Source organism: Amblyraja radiata, chromosome 17 (assembly GCF_010909765.2).
Source record: "Amblyraja radiata isolate CabotCenter1 chromosome 17, sAmbRad1.1.pri, whole genome shotgun sequence".
Taxonomy (NCBI): domain Eukaryota; kingdom Metazoa; phylum Chordata; class Chondrichthyes; order Rajiformes; family Rajidae; genus Amblyraja; species Amblyraja radiata.
In genome coordinates, this window is record NC_045972.1 from 33,020,814 (window position 1) to 33,044,167 (window position 23,354).

General features: G+C 42.8%; 2 protein-coding genes across 3 annotated transcripts in view; one reads left to right on the top strand and one right to left on the bottom strand.

Moving 5' to 3' along the window:
* The window catches only part of kiaa0895l (KIAA0895 like), a 34,001-nt gene extending 22,416 nt beyond the window's left edge, over nt 1-11,585 (top strand). Inside the window, exons 4-8 of one of the 2 annotated variants that reach the window (XR_004414517.1) lie at nt 2,427-2,559; nt 4,293-4,598; nt 6,177-6,274; nt 8,207-11,321; nt 11,363-11,585. Coding sequence is in view for 1 of the 2 variants with exons in the window: in XM_033036059.1 (XP_032891950.1) it covers nt 2,427-2,559; nt 4,293-4,598; nt 6,177-6,274; nt 8,207-8,371 (702 nt within the window). In the remaining variant the exon portion in view is untranslated. Of the gene's footprint in view, nt 1-2,426; nt 2,560-4,292; nt 4,599-6,176; nt 6,275-8,206 lie in introns of both variants that reach the window. The other variant, XM_033036059.1, reaches the window with a different exon arrangement.
* Nucleotides 11,586-17,500: 5,915 nt separating this feature from the next.
* LOC116982695 (endonuclease/exonuclease/phosphatase family domain-containing protein 1-like) overlaps nt 17,501-23,354 on the bottom strand; it is a 42,235-nt gene continuing 36,381 nt past the window's right edge. The window contains exons 7-8 of the mRNA XM_033036060.1: nt 23,071-23,265; nt 17,501-21,355 (exon numbers count right to left, since the gene is read on the bottom strand). Coding sequence (XP_032891951.1) covers nt 21,240-21,355; nt 23,071-23,265 — 311 coding nt within the window. The 3' untranslated portion in view covers nt 17,501-21,239. The remainder of the gene's footprint in view (nt 21,356-23,070; nt 23,266-23,354) is intronic.

A 23,354-nucleotide genomic window follows, 5' to 3' on the forward strand; every position in this document is an offset into this window, starting at 1 on the left:
AGGAAACCTGAACGGAAACCTCTGGAGACTTTGCGCCCCACCCAAGGTTTCCATGCGGTTCACGGAGGTTGCAGGTGGTTGCCGGAGGTTGCGGGTAGTGGAGGTAGGGAGACTGACAAAAACCTCCGGGAACCTCCGGGAACCGCACGGAAACCTTGGGTGGGGCCGTTCAGGTTTCCTAAGTGGGACGGGCATAAGTGTGTTTGTATGTTCTTCCTGTGCTGTTGATTTCCTTTGGGTGCTCTAGTTTACTCCCACATCCTAAATATATGTAGTTTGGTAGATTAATTAGGCAGAGTAAATCACACCCAATGCTGTAGGTGGGTGGTAGAATTTTGCAAAATTGAGGGAAATGTGGCAAGAGTAAAACTGGATTTGAGTAAATATATGGTTGAGGGCCAGCACAGACCCGATGGGCCGAATAGCCAGTCTCTGTGCTATATGATTCTATCATAGGTCCACAGACTAGTTAGCTGGTTATCCATCCAGAATTAAGGCATGCAATGTGGGTGGATTAGAGTTAGAGTGGTAAGGAATAGAGTGAGATGGGAGGTACACAAAAATGCTGGAGAAATGCTGCGGGTGCAGCATCATCTATGGAGCGAAGGAAATAGGCAACGTTTCGTCCCGAAACGTTGCCTATTTCCTTCGCTCCATAGATGCTGCTGCACCCACTGAGTTTCTCCAGCATTTTTTGTGTACCTTCGATTTTCCAGCATCTTCTTAAACAAAATGAGATGGGAATTGTTTGCAATGAAGAAAGACACAAAATGCTGCAGAAACACAGCAGCAGCAGTGTGGGAAGGACGGTGGAGAGGAGTAGATAGAAGAAATGGAAGCAAGTTAAAGTTTGGAGCCAGGGGAACAGAAAACCTGCTCCCAGCATATTTTTGAGAAGCAGAAATTTATGAAAATGCAAAGCTAATTTTTTTTTGGATACAAAAGACTGCACACTGCACAAGGAAAAAATTATTGTGGAAGCACTTGTCGTAAATCTGACAGGATGAGATATTTGCAATTCTACCTTGGTTAGATCATCTCAGAAGTGTCATTTTTGTGTAGTGACGTTATACGATAAATAATATCAGCGGAAAGAGCTGCTGGTGGTCACGTGACCCCCCCCCCCCCGCCAGGGAGGCTTGAGGCTGGGTTAGAAGTTGCTGAAAGCTTGCTGGCAGAGACTTTACTAGTAATGGCCTGTCTGTGCAGCGCTGCAGAGCCCCTAGAAGGCAACACATGGAGCTCAGCTGTGGAGCACAGGGCTGCTGGGAATCACAACTCTTCTGGGAATCTGCTTGTGGATCCCCAGTGGATTAGGGCTGGCTAGGACTCACAAAACCATTCACTTGAACAGAGATTTTAAGCTATGAGGTAGCGAGGTAAGGATAATGTAAGATTTGTAGGAAGGAACTGCAGATGCTGGTTTATACTAAAGATAGACACCAAATTGGTGTAACTCAATAGATGATATTTCAGGTTGGAACCCCTCTTCAGACTGGGGTCTGAAGGATTTCAATATAGGGGAAGTTTGTGTTGTGATATTTAATTATTTAACTAAGCTTTAAACCATTTCAAGTGATTTATTTCATTTTTTCTAAATTACTGATGTAAGTTCTTTGAATTGTGTATTTGATTTGTATTCATTTTTGAGTGTGTCCCAACCTCGGGGACATTGAAGATCTTTGTCTCCACTAGCAGAAAGTGACATTGGGGGGCGTTACTATTCACCATAGCTGTGTGTTCCTTCACCTGTTAGATAGAACCATTGCTATGCTGTACATAACTATGAATCGAAAATCCTTTAATGTTACATTTGTGCCTAGGAACATTGCAGTCTCTGAAATCATGGCCGCAGAATCATCCAAATGTTTACTGACATTTTTTTTTAAAGCAGATGCTGGAAATTTGAAATAAAAATAGTCAAAAATGGCTGGAAATACTCATTAGATCTCAGATCTCAGATGAAGTGTATTTGACCTGAAACCATAACTCTGTTTTCTTTTTCACAGATGTCGCCTGACCTGTTGAGTGTTTCCATTATTTATTTTCTTTTTATCTCCAGAAGTTAATGCTATCACAAAGCTCTCTGAGTTGGTGCTGATGGTCCCTGCCTATTTGTTATTAGGAGAGCTCCAACAGAACAGGACTGCTCTCCCTTCTGTCTGCACTTTCCCATTTTCAACACCAACAACCTCTCCTCGAAGGATTCAGCACTCCGCACAAACACAGTGAAAACTAGTAATCCGGCATTTCACTAACTGGCACGCTTCTGCAACTGGCACTTCATATGTATTGGAAGGAACTGCAGATGCTGGTTTATATTGGTTATATAGGTTGGAAGACACAAGGCAAGGCCTGATGGGTTTACCTGATATCCATGAACAGTGCCTGTCCATCTGAGTTTACCATGTCCTCTCCCTCTGCAGGTGGTGGTGCGGCTGAGTGATGACCTGCTGTCTCAGGCGGTGATGATGGTGGAGAACTGTCGGCCCACGCTCACCATTAACCTGGCGGGGGCTCGTCAGCACTGGCTGGAGGGAATGCTGCGGCATGAAATAGGTCCGTGTCCAAAACTAATCGGGTAGGATCGAAGGACGTTCTGTGCTTTGTCATCTTTTGTCCTCTCCCCGCAATTTTCTTCTGTGTTCTCCTGATGTCTTTTACTCTAGTTCCTATGGGTACCTTCTGTTGTTTGTTATTGTGACAATGTAATTGAGCCACAGTGGTTATTGTGATTGACCCTGAGCCAGTGCTGGACCCGTTTCATGTAGACATCTGTAATGGGGTCACTGGAATGGGTAAAGGAGCAAGAACCTTGGCTGCTGTTGTGCCTAATGCCCCTGTCCCACTTAGGAAACCTGAACGGTAACCTCTGGAGACTTTGCGCCCCACCCAAGGTTTCCGTGCGGTTCCCGGAGTTTGCAGGTGGTTGCCGGAGGTTGCAGGTAGTGGATGCAGGTAGGGAGACTGACAAAAACCTCCGGGAACCTCCGGGAACCGCACGGAAACCTTGGGTGGGGTGCAAAGTCTCCAGAGGTTTCCGTTCAGGTTTCCGAAGTAGGACAGGGGCATTAAGGCACAAGTGTTAGCCCAGTTCATGCAGGCACAGAATTTTACAATAACTATAGCACTGAAAGAGGCTATTTGGCCCAACATACTGGCTCTATATAACCGCATTTCAGGAAGTCCCTTCCTCCACGTCCTCCCCACAGCTCAAAATTCTTCTCTCTAAGACACTCATCCTGCTCCCTTTCCGAAACCACAACTAATCTGCCTGTACGACTCCTCCAGCAGTACATTTGAGACCCTGACCACTTTCTATGCAAAAAATCGTTTTTTTCCTTGTGACCCTTTTGTTCGTTTGCAGTCAGTCTAATTTTCCGACCTTTCCACGAGTGGGAACATTTCCTCTTTCCATCATCTCTGTCGGTATATCAGATCATCTCTGGGCCTTTTCCTTTCCAAGGAGAACAAACCCAGCTTTTCAACTTGCCTTATACATACTGTACAATGGACAATGCACATCCCAAAACCCTAAACCTTCCTGTTCTTGTACCCCTTTCAGAATTTAGAACCCCTTTAATATGCGTTAAAAATAATTAGTTTGTTGCCTTTTCACACTCTTCGTATCAAAATGTAACACTTCGCATAACTTAGCGTTAACTTTCTGTCATCTATGTGCCTGTTCCACCACCCTGTCTATACTTTCTTTGAAGTCTGTTAGTATTTGCCTCACAGTTCACCTCGCATCTGAATTTTGGGTCAACCAGGGGTCAAACCTAGCCACTGCCTGATTTGGACGGCATAATTCCCTGCACCGTCATCCCAACAATGCACCTTAACATTCCATTGTTAGAATTTTCATGGGGTTACAATCCCTGTCCTCCAGATCTCACTGAGAGCCACACAGTACATGTTAAAATCTTCATGACAAACCTTTCCTTATTTGAAGTCAATTGTTACAATTTTTGGTTTCCGTGCGAAATATGTCAAACTATATTATCACTTTGCAATCACAAACATTTTTCCTCCTGCTTCTTTAAGGCGGGATGGGAGGTGGCTGTCCCTTTAAATCTCACTCTTCATCACAAGCAGTTCCTGGGTTCCCAGAGGTTACCCGTGCTGGAGAGGGTGCGATTATTTATTGCCAAGCTTTTGGTAAAATTCTGCTTGTTTTGGCCGAAATTGCGTTGACCTTTCTCCCTATGATGATACTGGTGACAGAGCTGTCCTTATGATGTGGTGAAGCTTTCTCTCTCCATTTGTTTATACAAAATATGTATTTGTATCAGGAACGCACTACATTCGGGGTGTCAATAACAGCCATCAGCCCTGGCACAGTGCAGTGGGCAGGAAGCTGTACAGCCTGAAGCCGGCTAACCCAACAGAAGAGGGCCTGGCCAGCTTAAACAGCGTGCTATACCGCAAGTACCCATTCCTGTGGCGAGCAGCTCTGCTCTACTACACTGTGTTCCAGGCCAGTTGGATGCCTTTCTGCCAACTTTTTCAAGACATTGCTAAGTTTGTCGAGGACCCGAACACTCGATGGGAGTACTGCGTGCGAGCCAAGAGAGGGCAAACAGATACTGCACTACCAGGTCACATACATTGATGTCTCTAAAGCCAGTTTCTTGCTATAATGTAGCTGTCACTATTTTTTGTGTTTTAAGGAAGGTTTATGCTTATTGCAAAGTCACTAATTGATATTTCTCTATATGGAGATGCCCAAGTAATGTGTAACAGTGCTATTACTGTCCGAAGCACTATCTCTTTTACCATAACCAGCATGTCCCAGCTTGATTACAGCTGTCTTTACCGCACTAATAGAGAGCTTGACAAAGCTGTCACAAGCTTATCAACGTTGTAACTGGTAGGGCAAACCAATTCAAGTGATACATTTGGATTTTCAGGTCTTCAATAAGGCGCCAGTGAAGAGATTATTATACAAGATTAGAGCTCATGCATGCAATGAAAGAACAGAATTCAAAGTATGGGAAAAAAACGAGTCACTGAGCTAGCAGGATGTGAGTACTGGTGGGAGGGCCTCGGACCAGAGGGCATAGCCTCAAAATAAAAGGAGCACCTTCAGAGAGGAGATGTGGAGGAATTTGGGTGGTGAATCCGTGGGATTAATTGCCACAGAAGGCTGTGGAGGCCATGTCAATGAATATTTTTAAGGCGGAGATTGACAGATTTTCTTAATTAGTACGTGTGTCAGGAGTTACGGAGAGAAGGCTGGAGAATGGGGTTGAGAGGGGGTAGATCAGCCATGATTGAATAGTGGGGTAGACTTGATGGCCAAATGGCCTAAATCTGCACCTCTAATTTATGAAGAGATTTATAAAATATCAATTTTTGCTGATGATACAAAGTTGGGTAGCAGAATTGACTCTGAAGAGGAGCGTCGGGGGATATAGACAGGCTCTGAATAGACGAGGATATGAAGCCTGGGATATTGACTAAAATAGTAAAGCATCAATATTGTTAGAAAGGTAGAAAAGCAGAATATGTTTAACTTGCGTGAAATTGAAAGGTGTCGGAAATTGAAAGGCCTCTATTTTTGTTCATGAATCACTGAAAGTTAATAAACAGATTCAGCAAACATCTGGAAAATGACGTGAGTTGACCATTTTGTAAAAGGATTTAAGTACAAGAGTAGAGATATCACATTCAATAATCAAGTAATCAGCTGAGTGTATCTGGATTTTTTTACAGAGGTCTCCCTATCTAAGACCAGGGGCATAGAAAACATTTTGTTTTACCTTGCTGGTGTAGTTCGGCCCCATAGTGTAGAGACTCTGTTGTCACAGGAGCAGTCAGCGTGACAGCATTCCTGGGATAACATGGTCTAAGTCTCCTCCTGCAAATCTCCACCCAGAAAATCAAGTAATTCCATGCAGTGCTGCTGTGGAAAAGTACATTGCTATCAACAGAAAGAGCCCGGTCCAATGTCCAAGTGAAATCGTATGACCAGAAAATTATGTTTCTCCTCCAACAAAAAAATCACTGTCCAATTGCATAATTCTCAGAAAGCTATGTAAGTGCACGTCTAGGTCATGGTGCATCTGTTACACATATCCCAGTTAGCCCATAACTGTAATTTCCTAAAGACTCAATGTTAAATTGACATAGGAAAGCTATGCCTCACTCACATCTTGGGTCTCTGTTGTTTGCAGGCTGTTTCAGTAAGGACCAGGTATATCTAGACGGTGTGTTGATGCTGCTTCGATACCGGAAAACCATTGATTTCAAGATGCTGGCGGCACTGGGGAAGGTAACCTTATCTACCCTGCTGCAGGGTTTTTCTCACTCAGCTACTTGTCGTATGAGCCTTACAATTCGCCATTGGTGGGGGTGGCAGGGGGAGCTTTGTAACACATGCCAAAGAATAACTCAACATGCAACAATGGTGTACAGTACAGCAGAGTAGACTCATGGTAGGGGTCAGCGGGTCACCTGCGTCTTTCCAATGTCTTGTTAAACTTTGAGCAATATTGCAGCTGAAATATTGGTCCATTACTTCTTGGAATAAAAGTATTTACTCTCCATTATTATTTACGCTCACTTAGGCCTTGCATCCTGCTCCCCTCTTCACTTCATAAAACAACGTGTCATTCATTGCAAGTTTTATTATTACAGTCACTGTCATTGGTGGTAATATATAGGCAGATGTTTCCCGATATGAGAGATATAAAGTTGAAAGTCATCCGGTTGGAGTTTTGAACATGACTTACAATTAGCTGAATATAATAATAATAAGCATGATGCCTCTGCATTTGAATGCAGGGCTCTTGCAAAGTATAGCTGCCTATTTTATTTTGGCCTGCTGCAAGGTTAGATTGATGCCCTGCCTTCTGTCCCTACATTCACTTAAAGCTTGCTGCCCTTTGCAATTGCCACGTTGCAGAATGGAGTGCAGACATAAGACAGCTTTCTTTCTCCATCTGGCCTGTGGAGCAGAATGTCAAATTGGATATACAAGCAAAGAATTTCACTCTGTCTTGTCACATGTGACAACGTACTCAATTTAATTCCATTCAAGGAACTGAATGATTCCCGCTTACGATCTCCGCTGGGAGAGAATGCCATCGCTCCTCTTCTGGCGCATGACTGAAAAGACATCACCATCTCGGGTCGAGCGGTGAACAAACTCTGCCCCACTACAGTGATCAGCTGCTCCTTCAGCTGAGTGATACCATCTAACACCCATTCTATGCTGCCTCTGAATCTCTAAGGGGGACCATTCACCTTGTACCACTTGTTCTGGAGCCTGCTGCATTCAGGATATGATACAATAATTAAATACTGGGCCTTTACTTAACAATTGGGTTCAATTCTCATTTAACTGAGTATGATTGTGTCTTGTAACCATTTTATTTGTCAATGCCTTCTATTTTTGTTTTACTTCTTTTGCCTATTCAGTTGACTGGGCCCAAGATCTTAAATTTTCTCTATTACCATTCAGTCTGTCTCTCTTCCAATCCCCTGGACCTAACTCTGTACAGCCACAGCACTATACAATAGTCCCGCTCCCTGCCGTCCTTGCTTCGTGTAAGTTCCCAAGACTGGCCTCCCAAAATACTTTTTCATGCAAATCGAGCCCTGCGCTTAGGCTTACCATTTGTCAAGAGTCTGAAAAATCTCTGACATATAAAAAACATTTAAATATATTCAAAAATGAGTCCAAATTAACCATGGCATGAAAATATGAATAATTTTATTACATTAATTGTCTTAAAAGATTTTAAGTTAAAATGCACAGAAAAACAATCAAATACGTTTCAATATACTTGTTAACAATTAATATATGTGTTATCTCAATGAATGCATCAGAAAACCCCTCACAACAGCTCATCTTCATTGAACTGAGTCACAGAGCCATTGGCAGGTGTGGTTTAAATGTACGATTACTGGGAAACTGCTGAAGGCTGGTGATCTCCGAGGACCTGCTGGGAACTTTGGGATTTTCACGTCGCACGAATGTCCCTCGGGTGTCGTTGGGATTGACAATCTTTCCCACCACTCAGAAAGTTGTACACAACAACTTTGCATCTGATAAGAGTTTCAAATTTTAATGAGCAATGTTTCTGTTGGGATTATTTCCTGGATTAATGGCAATGCAATTCAGGAACATCTTTCTCTTGCTATCTTTGTGTCTCTCTGGAGGATCAATAATATGTATCTCCCCCTTTCCACCATATCCCAGGTTTCATTCGAGGATGTGGAGCATCTGAAGAAATCCGCTACCCTGCAACGCACGCGGATCCCGCACTTCATGCGAGACCAGGGCCGCTACCTGGAGCAGCTGCACCACATCACAGCCGTCAACGGTCTAACGGACGAGGAGCTGCTCAAGCTAATCCCTCAGTAGACTCTGCCAGCAGCGGGTGGAGGAGAGTGTCTCCTGTTTTGTTTTGAAATGCACTATTTCACTGCAGCGTGCGGGTACATGCGCACACATACCCACACACATATACTGTACATACATAGACACATACATAGTACATCTGCTCACACACACAAACAGGAACACATTTCTACACATATCTGCTCATATTATACATACCTGCTCATATATATATATATATATATATATGTGTGTGTGTATATATATATGCATATAATATATTTCTACACAAGTACATAAACACACCACAAAGGCACAGAGGCCTTAGCTTTTTTTTGTTGTGATGCATCTGAGCATCCTTGGGGATTAGTATGAAAAAAAAAATGGGCATTTGTAACCACTGAAGCCAAAGCCTGGAGCTGGAGCTTCACCTCCTAACTTCTGTCCCATGTGCCATGTTTTTCCTATTTAAATGTATTTATTGTTGGCAATGGTGCTGCTTTTTAAAGAAAATTATTTTAACTACTTGCTGGAGAGGGAGAACAAAAGAAAATAATTATGGATAAAAACCCCACAGACACACTTGCATCAACATTGATTATGTGCAGTATACTGTATCTGCGATTAAGACTGTTTAACTCATGCAAGGCTGTCCTCGGCTCGGGCAGAGGGATGAATCTGGTTGAGCTCTCCATTTCTTCCAGAGTCGCATCACACCTTTAAATCAATTCCGCTGTTTATGTTTTGAAAGCATGCAAAGGCTTAAATGCAAATAAAAAATGAAACCAAAAAAATATATGGAAAATCATCTAGGAGGTGAGGGAGCAATGGTGAAGATAGTTAACATTTTGGCTAATGGATTTCCATTTGAACTAGATGATGATAAAGATGAATAGCTCTTTAGAAAATATAGTGTCAGGGAGAAGAAGGTTGGGAGTTGGACAGGAAGAGAGGTCTGTGGTGTTTGGAAGATGTGATTAGATGGGAAATTGAATAATGGAACCAGGCAAGTAGAAATGGTGATGGACAGGCAATGTAGCAAAAGATAGGTATTGATGAAATGGAAAAGGCAATGGTGAAATTTTAACAGGATGGAGAAAGAGAAAATCTAGGAAAGAGGAGATGGCAGATTGAGGTGCAAATTGTCCAATGAGGTGTGGACAATTGTGATAGCTGTGTACTATTTGGAAATCCTGTCAAATTAACTGGGTTGGTGGTTTGTGATTTGTAATAGTGAGCTGCACATACGATGCAGGTAGATGAATTCCTAAACTTGACAATAATATGAAACTCGGAAATACAGTCGTGAACTTTAAGAGCACATTAGCTGTGAAATCAGCAGACGGGAATTAACACAGAGAAGTGTGATGTGATAGGTTGTGTTACAAAGTCAAAAGAGTGGCGACATTAATTAAATGGGAACATGTTAAAAGTGGTACAGGAGCAGACTGGCTGCACACACACCTTCAAAGGGTGCAGGCAAGTTAGGGTGGTTGGTCTAGAATAGGATTTAATGCATTGTCAATGGAAAAGTATGTTAAAACATTATATAACTGTTCAGTTCTGGATTTAGTAAATTTAGTACCATTTAGTAAAGATGTATAGGAAAGGGTAGGGAGGGGGGGGGGGGGTGGGAGTTATTTGAAAAAGATAAAGTAGGATCTTTAGATGCCTTGTGAGATTTTTCTTCTTAGAGCAGAGAGATCAATGTAGTTTGATGAAGGTGTTTGATACAATATACAATCATGGTTAGTCACAGAGACAGTTCAGGTGGATACAGAGGATATCGACTGAAGAACATTGGAGAAAGTGCCAGGATTTGGATTATGAAATAAACTCAGTAGACTGTTGTGCTTTGGATATAGGAGCAAAAGACAAAAGAATGAATAATGAATTTTGATTGAAAATGTAACAATGCTTAAAGGGGAAATTAATAATGTTGTAAAGAAAGAACAGGGGAATGTGACTCTAAGAGCAGTGCCTAAGTGATAGGTCGATTGGCCTCCCTCAGCGAGTATCCTTTTCTAACTGTGATGTTTGGCAGTACTTGAACTAGATCAGGTTTAAGACCTGATTTCTGCTGATGAAAAGGAACTGCCCACATTGGGATCCTTGTACTGAAGATCACTGTATCATTATCCACAGTTATTTTTGTGTGTTAAGATATGATCCACTGTTCCAAGTTGGGATCTCTGGTGGTTTGGTTTCAGTTAAATATTTCTGGATGCCCTGAGAAGTCAAGAGCTGGATGGGTGACAGCTCCAATTGCAGCTGTGCTCAGCAGCATGGTAATATTATCTCCCTTTCACTAGATGTGATAATGCTAGATCTTTGGGGTGGGTTACCATGAGTCTTGAGGGGTATTCAGGCATAGATTCCCACCAACTGTTCCATATTTCTTGGGATTTTCTTCCAAATAATCATGGATGGAGTTTGCGTTGCCTACCTTCCCCCTTTTCCCAAAACATTCGCTGGCAGGTTCAGTTCAGGTTTGGGCACCCCTTCCCATGACTTCTGGCTTTGCTGCTGGCAGGATCCTCACTGACCGTTCAGCAGTAAGCTACCACATTGACCAGTGGTATCAGTTGGACATTCTCAAGGCATCCACCCATTTCCACAGCTGCAACACTAACCCTGCACAAAATGGACGTTGTTTATTGCTAATGATCCCTGCACCTCTTAGGGTAAAATTAAATCTTTAAAGACTGGGATCAGCGGCTAATAGGAACTGGCGTGAGATTCTTTGTGAAAAAGATCATAATCATAAAAGGAGGGCGGGTTTTCATTTTTTGCAATAACTTATTTATTGGGTTAATGAGGTTTTGAGATTTGGGGACATAAAAGCTGTTTATACAGGGTGGGGGACAATTGTAGATGAATAAACTTGTAATGAAACCCCCAGAGATTTGTCCAGCTGATGTTGGTGACCCAGGGTTTATATAGAGGGTTAAACATTGATGGTTGGTAACGCATGGTTCAGAGAAACAAAGAAACCCTGAGTGTTGGTGACCTAAGGTTCACACAGCAGGTGAAATCCTGCTCTCTTGGGAGGTACTTCCTGACAGCTGGACAGGAAAATAAGTGCTTAAATGTGTTTTTTGGAACAGATTTTTATGTACTCTGGAAATTCACTGTCATCTTTCAATGTAATATGGAAACAAATGAAAAAGACTGATTTTTTTAATCCCGATCCAGTTTCTGTACTGTGTCCTGTTCAATAAATTTGTAATGATCGAGAGGCGACGTCACATTTTTTAGTTTCACAAGATCTCAGACATGGTCCCAAAGATTAAATGTTGATTGTACCTAATAAAATTGCAGACATTTGCAAGAGCACACAATTAAAACAAATATTATTGGGTATGGAAATCGCTTTGATACACTTATGTGACATTCCTTCGGAAACATGAGGTGGTTACCTTTCACATCGGGGATCTATGTTTCTCAGTCCTCCTTCGCAGGGATAGATTTGCAGTGGACACTACCGAGTCAGTGCACAAACTGGCCAGACATTATGTTTGGATAGCTTACAACCCAATGGTATGAACATTGAATTCTCCAATTTTAGGTAACATAATGTATAACAACTCCCTCTATCTCTCCTCCACTTTCTCCCCCACACCCCTCTTTCTGCAACACCCTCCCCTGAGCCTCACCTGGATGCACCAATTTCTCAGCTCTCCCTCCTCCTACATTTCTTCCTTTGGCTTCTCAATTTGCAACTCCATACTTTCGGCTTCAATCTCTGGCCTTTGTCCCAACCATCTATCCATCAAACACCCTGTGTCCACCTAGTACCTGTCTCACTTTGTCTTGTCTTGCCCCTCTTCCAGCTTCCCCCTGTATTTTGTATGTTTAAATAAGGCATTCAGACCCCAACCTCACAACTGTCTGCCCCCCCACCCCCACCCCCAATCTCATGCCCCACGCCCTGACAACCAATCCAAGGATCCTCCTGATTGACATGCAACAGATTCCATCTGCCTCAGCTTTGCCACCCCACCCTGACCAGCAACAACTCCTGCCTAATTACCGTGGACCTGACTACCCTTAACAGTGGAGTGCATTTCCAAACCTAAAGTTCCTGAAATGAACAAACTTTGGAAGATTTTGATGTGGAAAACAGTATTCAGAGTTGTACAGCACAGGAACAGGCCCTTTGGTCCACAAGGCCCATATTGGCCATAATGTCAATGTTAAACTACAGATCTGCATGCACATGTTCTATATCCCTCCATTACCTACCTGTTTGTGTGTCTGTCTAAATGCATCTTAAACATTTCCATTGTATCCACTTTCACTTCCCCTGACAGCACTTTCTTGGCAGCCGCCACTCTCTGGGCAATAATCTTGCCTGTAAATCTCCTTTAAATTTCCCCTATCTAACTTCAAAGCTATGCCTCTAGTATTCGGCCTTTCCATCCTGGGAAAGAGTATCTGACAGTCTATCTATGCTTCTCATGATTTTATATCCTGTATACTTGTATCAGGTTTCCCCTCGGTCTCCAAGGCTCCAGACAAAACAATCTAAGTTTGTCCAAACACTGTAGCTAATACTCTCTAATCCAAACAACATCTTCTGAAGCCTTTCGAAAGCCTCCAACGTCTTCCTAAGGTATGGTGACCAGAACTGCATGCAATACTCCAAATGTGGCTTGAACATGTTTTATACAGCTGCAACATGCCTTCCTGATTTTTATACTCAATACCATGACAAATGAAGGTATGACGCAAGCCTTCTTTACCATCCTTTCCATTTTTGTTGCCACTTTAAGGGAGCTATGTGCTTGCACCCCTAGATCTCTCCGTGCATGGCCTTCAGAGCTTTCATTTCTTTTAAGCCCTGGGGTGGAATTAACTTGGTTCTCGGAATTTTCCACTCTTTAATGTCACTATTTTTTCTTTTCCATGCTGTTGGACCATCATGAGTGGATTCAGTACTCCCTCACCAACGGTTTGAGATTTCCACATCCTGCAACAGGCTGGAAACATACAAGAATGGAATTCTGATCCTAGATATAAAGAACACAACCCATTTTTCGACCTATGCAATCCATAGAACTACCAACGCAGACTTCTCCTTCTCCCTCCAGTTGCACGGTGCCATGGAGAACGTTATAACTAACCTTCGCGCAGTCTTTCTCTTCGTCTTCCTAGATATCATGTGACATGCATCTGCCAGATAGGGTCAGTTTCTGTGGATCCTCGTTTTGAACCTCTTGTTTTCCCTTTTGTGTACTACTGGCCATACAAACCCTATTCTGATCGTAAGGTGTTACTAAGGTCTGCAACAAACTGGCCAAACATTCCCCTCTTTCTCTTATCTGTCACACTGTACCTCAAGGACATGAATGTGTAACTTGCTCCACCAGTAGAAAGGTACAGTACAGCACAGGAACTGGTCTTTTGACTCAAGATGTTACTTAAATCACTTATTGTTGATAATATTCATTGTTAACAAGTTACCTATTTTAATATAAAACACACCAACTTAGTCTAGGTGCCAAAGCATTGGACAAACTTTTACACACTTATTGCCTCAAGCTTATTCAGATCTCTGCAGGTAATGACATCTAGTAAAATACCTACCTGTGCTTAATTCTCCTCTGATTAAATTCTTAGCTTTGCTCTCTATTTCCTGCCCTCTCCACTCTAACGCACTCTGTACTTTTATTGGATCCAGATTATGCAATTGATGCTTCCAACTGCTTCTTATGTATAGCTCTGGTGTCCATAAGCAATGCACATACTCCTGAGCTACACTGTTTGTATAGAGATATAAAATGAGTGGATGGCATTCATACAGTAAATCGGTTAAAATGGAACACACTGCCCTGAATAAATGCTTAACCCAATGCCAAGAATTGGAGGAACTATATAAAGAAGTGGCTACTTTGGTTACTTCTGCAACATTCACGTGGTATATATTGCTCATTTTCTATTTATATAGCACCCTTTTATTAACTATTTTATCATCATAAAATAAGAAGGTTGTGGATTCAAATTTCACTGCAGAATGTATCGTGTACGATCTAGACTTCATTTGGCCTGTTGGGTGAATGTAATGGCCACTAGAGGAATATTTCAAGGACATTCTGAGAGAAACGCTACTGTAGGTCTTTAAAAAACGGAGTGGGTAGTAGGGGATTTTAACAGAAAACACTGAACACATCAGGAAACATCTGTGAGGCAAGAAAGAGACTGAACATTTCAGGTCAGGAATCTATCTATATTACTAAATCTCTGATCTTGACCGCTTTTGGCCGACTGTGCTGCGATTTCCGAGAGAACGCCGCCACCTACGGCCGTCATTTTTGGCAACCTCGCTCAGAGCCCCCCTCCGCCGTATGAGTGCGGAGGATTTGTTCCGTCGATGAAAAATGAGAGATATTAATGTTTTTACAAAATTCCCCATTCTCTCTGCTGCCCTCGCTGGCGGCAGGGGGAGGGACTATAAAACCAGGAAGTGTCGTGCCTCTCTCAGTCTCTGCCAGACCAGGAAGCGAGAAGGTCACGGCTCTCTGAGCTGCGAATAACACTGAACGCACATCTACTCCACGGTGAGTCCCCTCGATGCGGCTGTAAAGTGGCTGCAGCCCTTTTTAACAAGTTTGTGTTCACAAGATGAATTTTGGTTGTCGGGTGTCTGCGGCCCAATTGTTTGCCTCGCCTTTTTGACAGGTTTGTGTTCACAAGATGAATTTTGGTTGTCGGGTGTCTGCAGCCCAATTGTTTGCCTTGGCTTGGCTTTTAAAATCGTTACAACAGTTGGATGCCTGCCCAAGCATCCATACGGCCCACAATGTCTATACTAGCCCTCTGGAAACCAGTACCTTCAGCCCGCAACACCCATACTAGCGCAACAGACAGCCCCCCCCCCACTGGCGAGCAGTATTGGAATTGGTGGAGGTGGAATATTGCGTTGGTGACCAGCCCTCCCGTGTGATGCTGGGACCCAACTGGTCCCACTTAGTCTAGTCCTTTATAAGGGCTAAAGAAGCAAGGGGAAGAAAACCTACCATTAATAGAAAGGAATAGAAAACCAAGGTCATAATCAGACCAGCCATGATCTTGAGGAATAGCAGAACAGGCCTGAGGGGCTGAGTGGCCTAATCCTGCTTCTAACTTGTACGAAGATGAAATGTAAGAAGAACAAGGACAGGGAAAAGAAAGAACAAACAAAAGGGATGATAAATTATTGTGGTTACAGCAACAATGATTGAGCAACCAATAGGATGATGCCAAAGAGGGCAGTAGAACTACTGTGAGCTGTCTGAAAAAATGTGGCTATGGTCTGTGATGATTAAATAATGAGCATCCAGAGTTTTTTAATGTGCAATATAATAAAATGAGAACTGTTCCTTCAGCATCTAGTGAGCTTCCCTGGAACAGTGGCAACATTGTAAAAGGCCAACATAAGAATGGGAGTGGGATGGAAAATTAACATGCCACACGGCCATAATTCATGCTTGCATATGGGCTGGAAGATTCCTGTAAGGCAGTCTTTCAATTTACATATGGTGTCTGCAGTGCAGTGCAGGGTGGGGGGGGAGGGAGCAACTGGGACCTGAACAGCAAATAGTTTAGTTTATTATTATTGTCATGAGCCTCAGATATAGGAAAAGCGTTGTTTTGTGTGCTACCCAGTTAAACCATACCATGAGTGCAATCATTCACAAATAAAAGAGTGGAACGATTATCATGGATAACAGTCGACCCTCTTCTGGGACAGGATGCAAAGAATCGTTACTTTCTGGCACCATCTTTCAACTCTCAGGTCCCTGAATTCAAGTCTGAACTTGCCCTCTAAAGAACGCATTTCTGCTTCAGTTGTACGATGAACAATTGCCATTCTGAGCAGTTTCTCAGGGAATGTGACAGGGGATTCCGGTTTCTCCGCTGTCCGAGACTCGAACTCCCAAGGCTCCATCGACCGGGGCATTGGAACCACCACCCAATCATTATGAAACTGAGAACATATCTTACTAATCGCTGATTGACAGACAAAGACAGGAACAATCCATGGGAGGAGTAATGAACAATGAGCCAAATGTTACCGCGAGAAGAGATGATTGGTGCAAAGTCAATAATCAGTAAGAGGGGTTTAAAAAACAGAGTGGTGAATGTTCCAATTGTAAATAAAAGAATGCAGAACATTTTGTAAATACTCCACAGCTTGCCCGGACACTGTGGCTGTGCAGGAGGCAACAAACAGAGGTCAGAGTGGGATTGGGATGTGGTATTGTAGTGGCAGGAATGGGAAACTCAGGGTCGCTCACACCGACTGAACGCAGAGCTCCGTGAAACGGTCAACCACTCTGTGCTTGATTTCTCCAACATAGAGGAGACTCACAGTGCTGGGTTCCTCTGTGGGAATCAGGCCTCCAAATTCATTCATTGTCCACCTCAGTGGAGACCTGATCCGCTCAGTATGGGGCTCTAGTATCTTTGGTATGGGGAACTGCGAGAATTATAGACAATTGCTGTTACCAACATAGGAAGTGTTAGAGTTGCCAGGTGATGGAATGGAGGGAGGTGAAAGAGTGGAAATTGGGCTTGGGGATGATTGAAGAGTAGACTTTGATTGTGCAGAGGGAAGAATGGACTCAGAATGTTGCAATATTGGGGCCCAAGGATGTGAATAATAGGAACACTGTTAAAAGTGATGAAAATAGTAACAAAGAGCCCGATTTCTATTTAACCTAGAATTCACTGTGAAACTTAGTGGTCTCAGCCCTGCCTTCTTGTGAATCATGTTGATCTGTGCTCACTCCATATAACAGTTTGACCACATGAGGACTCATCTTTGACCACATGAGGATTTATGCCTCATCATTCTCATGAAATATGATGCACAGATTTGCAGGCACAGATTTCACAGCCGACACGGCTCATACAAGTACCCATCTTGTCCCTAACATTTTATACTCACCAAATTACACACAATAAACCCACTGAGTGAGGGAACAAAGAATGGCCGGAATGTACAATGCTTCCGAAAACTCCTAACCCATGATGATTTCAATTTTAGTCCAAGGCACAGGCAGCAGTCAAACCAGTTGAACAACTCTCTCACAACAGATATCGACGTCAACCAAATGCATATCATTGATTAACTTAATAAAAAATAAACTAGATACAACTATTACATTATGTTGCCATTGCTTGACATTTATATCTCTTATATTGTTTATTATTTTTCTATCTTTTAAAATTAATATTGTACACTTTTGAATATCTTGTGGAAGAGTTGAATAATCTTCGAACAGTACTATTCCATTCTGTTTACTGTTCCACTTTAACTCCTTCACCAAAGATAAGTTCTTGTCAGAACACAGATCAATGGAACCAGATTACCCTTCCTTGTTCAAGAAAACATTTGTTGTTATTGAAAAGGGAAAGAATCACAGTTAAATCTTTCGGTAATGTCCACAAGAAGATCTTCTAGCAGTTGTTGTGGTTTGCAGTCAACAAAAGAAACACTGGCCAATTCCTCTCCCTCTGCTCACTACACTACAGTCAAGATTTTAAGCAGTCAAATCTCAATGTGATATTTCTGCACCGAGCTAAAAACATATTAGGATTTTCTGTTAACCCAAGTCTCTGTATTTATTGGACACAAAAAGCTGGAGTAACTCAGCAGGACAGGCAGCATTTGTGGAGTCCTTCCATCCAGAGATGCTACCTGTCCCACTGAGTTACTCCAGCTTTTTGTGTCGATCTTCAGTATAAACCAGCATCTGCAATTCCTTCCTAAACATTTCTCTGCATTCGTTGTTCAGTGGGGCTGAACATGCATCTAGGCGGGCTCCCTTGTTTATGCTAGGTTTCGTTGAGGTTGCTGATCTCTGATAGGTCAACAATTGGGGTCTATGGTTAAAAGGACAGCGGTGGCACAGCCAGTCGAGCAGCTGTCTCAGAACACTGGTGACCTGGATTCAATCCTGACCTCGGATACTGCCTGTGTGGAGTTTGCCTGGCAACCATGTAGGTTTCCTCTGGATTCTCTCATTTCTTCCCAAATCCCAAAGACTTGGACTAACGTCTGCCCGCGCCCTGGAGAGAAGAAAACTAAAGCAGTATATACCAGAATCTGATGAATCAATTAATCATTTTCTATATGAATAAGTATCTCAAAAATTATTTTATAGCTTGGGGGCATAGTAATTGTTGGAGATTCAATGTTGTTTGCGTATATTGCCAAAAAACTCTAAGTCGAGCAGCCATTTTGTAGACTTGCTTATTTTCTAAGCTGAGCATTGCTGAGCATTTTTTTGAGAAGGCTGTGTGCCTTTAAGACAAATCCCCCATATAATCTGTGCTTTCAGCTTTGAGCATAATGTCTCACGAGAAGGATGAGTCATGGTGCTCATGTGGTCAAACTGTCAGTGGAGGTCAGCCTGATTTATTGGAAGACAAGCCCGAGGCCTTCACTCTGAGTTGTTGGAAGTGGCGGCAGTGAGAGTTGGATTAAATGTCAAATTGTGTCAGCAGAGAAGCCAGTGAAAAGTAGGAAGGGAGAAACCGGAACTGCACACTGCCAGTATCCAGCCAGGATTGAACTCTGGTCACTGGAGTTGCGAGGATTTTGAAACCAGTCAACAAACTGTCAGCAATGTTTTGGGCGAGTACTAGTACACGGGGAGTAGAAATCCAGAAAGGCATTGAGATGCACAAGTCTTGAAGTAGCAAATGCTCGTATTCAACAATGAAGATGTGTTTCCATTTATATGGTAACAAATAGCTGACTTCCCTACTGTACATTACATGAACCAATTCCATCAGGTCTGCAGAAAAACTCTTGAAGTTGGCATTGTGTCGGAATCCAGTCCCCCCCCCCCCCCCCCCCACATTCTCCTGACATACAGCCAAAACACCACATACGTAGAAATAGGCCTTTCAGCCCACTGCCATGGCGACCATCAACCACCCATTTATTCTAATCCTACATTCGTCCCACTTCTCCTAGATTCTACTTCTCACCTACATGCAAGGAGCAATTTACAGCAGCCAATTAACCCTCAAATCACATCTATCTTTGGCATGTTGGAGAAATCTGGAGCACCCGTCTGATACCCATGTGGTCATAGGGAGATTATTTAAAATCCACACAGACAGCATTTAGGTCTGATTGAACCCGGATCCGTGATGCTATGAGGCAACAGGTCTGCCTCTAGTGCCAAGCTGTTGAGCCATTAATGGAAATATACTAGAGTGGTTCCTGGAGTGGGCACTTGTGTGGAATGTTGACAATCTTTGTTCTTTGGTCTATTTGGGCCTGTGTTGGTTTGCTACCTGTTTCAAAGAGGAGTCAAGGCCACTGACCCGGCTGATTTCCTGGCAGAAAATATATTGATATCTTTTTACTTCACAATAGAATTAAGAATTTCAACCCCTTTGTAATCTGACTTTGTTTAATGTTTTTTCATGGTTCACTATTTCACAGAGTACCAGAAGGATCTCTCTCAGACACCTCTCTGAAGGGTTAAAAATTATCATCTGACAAAATTCCTTTGGTCATGACTCAGTTCTTTAACTTGTGCTGAGTAGATACAATAGTGCTTTGAGCCAAATGACCGGTTTAAGATTTGCTAATTCCACTTTTGAACTACTGAGGCAACTTCGGAGACCCTGCAAAATTTCAATTTAACACAGGAAGAGGAGAGAGAGTAGCTCATAGGAATGGCATTTCCTGTTCATCGGGAGGGGGGGGGGGGGGGGGGGGGGGGGGGGGGGGGAGAAGATTCTGTTCATGGGAAGATACAAGGAACATTTTGAAAGAATGAACTGCAACAAATTCCTGTCCCCAACTGAGGCTGTTGATTACACAGATTTGAAAGATGTCCCAACAGCTGAATAATTAATTTTCACAATGTGCGCAGATGAGGTACAAACGAAGTGCCCATTAAAGCCTCTGGAACTGCAACACAACGTGAGTCTCAATGCAAAGGGATTTGGATATCCCTCCCAGCTCAAAGATCAGACACAACTTGGGATCAACACCCCAACTCTTCTTAGGGTCAGAGATTCACCGTGATCAACCCAGTTTACTCCCAAGTTTTGTGTTGGTTTAACACCTATCGCATGAGAGGTTCAAGTCAACTTCCAATTGAACTTCATAAGGAATATAACACAGAAACAAGCTGTTTGGCCTGCCATGTCCGCACTGTGCAATGCATTTTATTCCCATTTTCAGCACCTTCATAGCCTTCAATGCTTTGGCAATTCAAGCACTTGGCTGGATACCTCTTAAGTAGAGGTTGTAAGAGTCTCATCATCCCCTTCCTGTTTGTGGAGGCAGTAGGAATGCAGCCAGAACAAATTCACTACCTAGAGCGACACAGTAGAGGAGTTGGTAATGGCACTGCCTCACAGCTCCAACCAACTGGGTTCAATCCTGGCATTACATACACATTCTCTTTGTGACTACCTGGGTTTCCACTGGGATGCTTTTTCCCCTCTTTCAAAAGACTTGCATGTTACTTGCTTAATTGGCTGCTGTAAATTGCTTCCTAGTGAGTGAGAGGAGTTAATGGAAGAGTGGGGAGAATAAAATACATGAGGCTATAAGTGTAAAATAGGTGATTGATAGTTGGTGTGAACTCTAATTTCCATCTCCAAATTGAAGGTAAGAAACTAGGATATGAATTTTGCAGGAGTCAAAGTTATTATGGATAACGTTTGAGTCAATTAAGAGGAGAGAGATACATCAATTAGAAGCATAATTGGACCCAACATGTTTAGCTAATGTGGTCATTGTGCCACTGCTGAATTACTTTATTGGGTTTGAAGCAAATTAAATAACGGTTTGTGGTAGCTATTGTAGCTCTGTTTTTCGTCATTCTCCATGCAGGTTTATCATTTAGTCCAGAACACTATTTTGAGTTTTTGTCTAATCAACGAAGAACTCAATCCAAACCGGACAGTGTTGAGATACGATTCCTCCCCATTTCCAACCATCTGGTATCCAGGGACTGCTGAGACCTTGTCGGATCACTCCCCATCTCCCTGTGAAGAGAGGAAACAAAGATATGTACTGCCTTCAATAGGTTCACGAATGGCAAATCACACAGCTGCCGCATTCAAGGCTCAATCTAGTATTTGGGCACATGATGTCAGTTATGAGAAAAGCCTGAATCAAAGGCTTCAAGGCTCAATGACTCACAACACCTTAGCGTTTGGGGGCAGGTAACATAAACAGGTCAACAGGTAATTTCTTGAATTGCAAAAAATTGTTGTATCCTCCCATTCACTGTTTGGAGAATGATGTGAAGTGGCGGAGATTAAGAAGCTGATCAAGCTACAAGGAAAAAGACAAAGAAGAGCTGGACAACCAAGATGGCATCATTGGTATCTTTTACAGAACCTTTAGCCAGAGGTAATAAGGTTTCAGAGCATGATTTTCCATTAAAACAACTTCCTTTAAAAATGTTTGTATCTGGTGTGATGTTGGACAGATATAAGAGAATGGCAGAGAGTGAGGTGAATACATTTTCTCTTAACTACACCCACCTCAATGCTAACTAATAGGGTGATCAACCCCATCAGGCTAGATTGTTTTAGGGGTAATTTCCAAACCATCTAAAGAGCAGGGACTATCCACATCTTCAAGGTGAATGCCCCACTGATGGTAACCTGGAGTTGAGAGCTTGGAGCCTGACCCGGGGCTCCACAAACCTGGATTGCCTGGAAACCTGACCTGACTCAAGAGGTGGAAATGCTACCACATCACCGAAGGCCTATTTCAGAGCGTAAATTAGGAAAAACATTTGGGTTATTTTCCCCATCTTCAGGCATTGGTGTAAAATGCATGAGGAAGTGACTAGAATTCTTACTTCTCATCAAAAACTGAAAGAGAGCAGATTTCAGTGAAAGAAACACATCCTCATAATCTCACAGAATGAGCTTCATTGCCTGGCTCCTCAAATGATGCAGATACTTAAAGGAAATTGTTTGATGGAAAATTGTGCTTTGACCCATTCTCATCCCTGACGTAGTGTTCCGTAAAAGACACCGATGATGCAGTCTTGGGTGTCCTGTTCATCTCCACCTTATGCATCTGAATCTTGGAACAGGGAAGTCAGAGACAAGCTGGAGATCAGATCCCCTCTCACTCTGCTGCTGGCCCCAGTGGCTGTCAGTGCACAAATACATTGGGCTAAGAAGCTTGGTGCACTTTACATCATAGCATGTGGACATAGCACAGTGCCATTCGCTTCATTGGGTCTTTGGGCCTCATTAAAAAGGCACACTTAGGTATGTGGTTTGTGAATTTTGATGCTTTTAATTAATTTAATCTATTTTGCAGTACTTTTATTTGAATTGCTTTTGTTCATTTGAACAACCTAAATGTTTCTGATTCTTAGAGATTTGTAAGAAGTTCAAAGGGACTTGGGCCCAGCCACCGTTTGCAGTCTGCTCTGCATCAGATAGTCATACAGCACAAAAACAGGCCCTTTGGACCAGCAAGTTCATGCCGCCTTAGTCCATCTGAGCTAGTCCTATTTGCCCACATTTGACCGATTTCCCGTTAATCCTAACCAATCCATATACTGGCTGCAACAGCCAAGCCTTGAGCATTTCAGTCACCACAGAACCTCAAATGTGCAGGAGCCCATCCACAGGTCAATGGCCACTGTGGCTCCTACAAGGGAATCAAACTGGGCAGTAAATATGAAGGAGACTGCCTGATGCATGATCTGTTACTGATGAGGAGCGGCTACCTGTGTAGGCACCCTGGGCAGGCTGGTTCCACCAGATGTTGTCCTGACAGTCATCCCCAGTCTTGTTCTTGCTGCTAATGTTGGTGAACGTGTCGCTGGGTACACAGTGCTGGAAGTGATTTTCTCTTAATAGGTTGAACTCTGTGGCATCAGGCTGCAGACCAAAGTGTCCCAGAATGATGAGCTGCTTTTGTTCTGGAAGACAGAAGAGAATGTTGCTCACTTTAATGAAGCAATTCAATCAGGAAAACCTATCACATGATCACTTCATAAAAACTCAAACT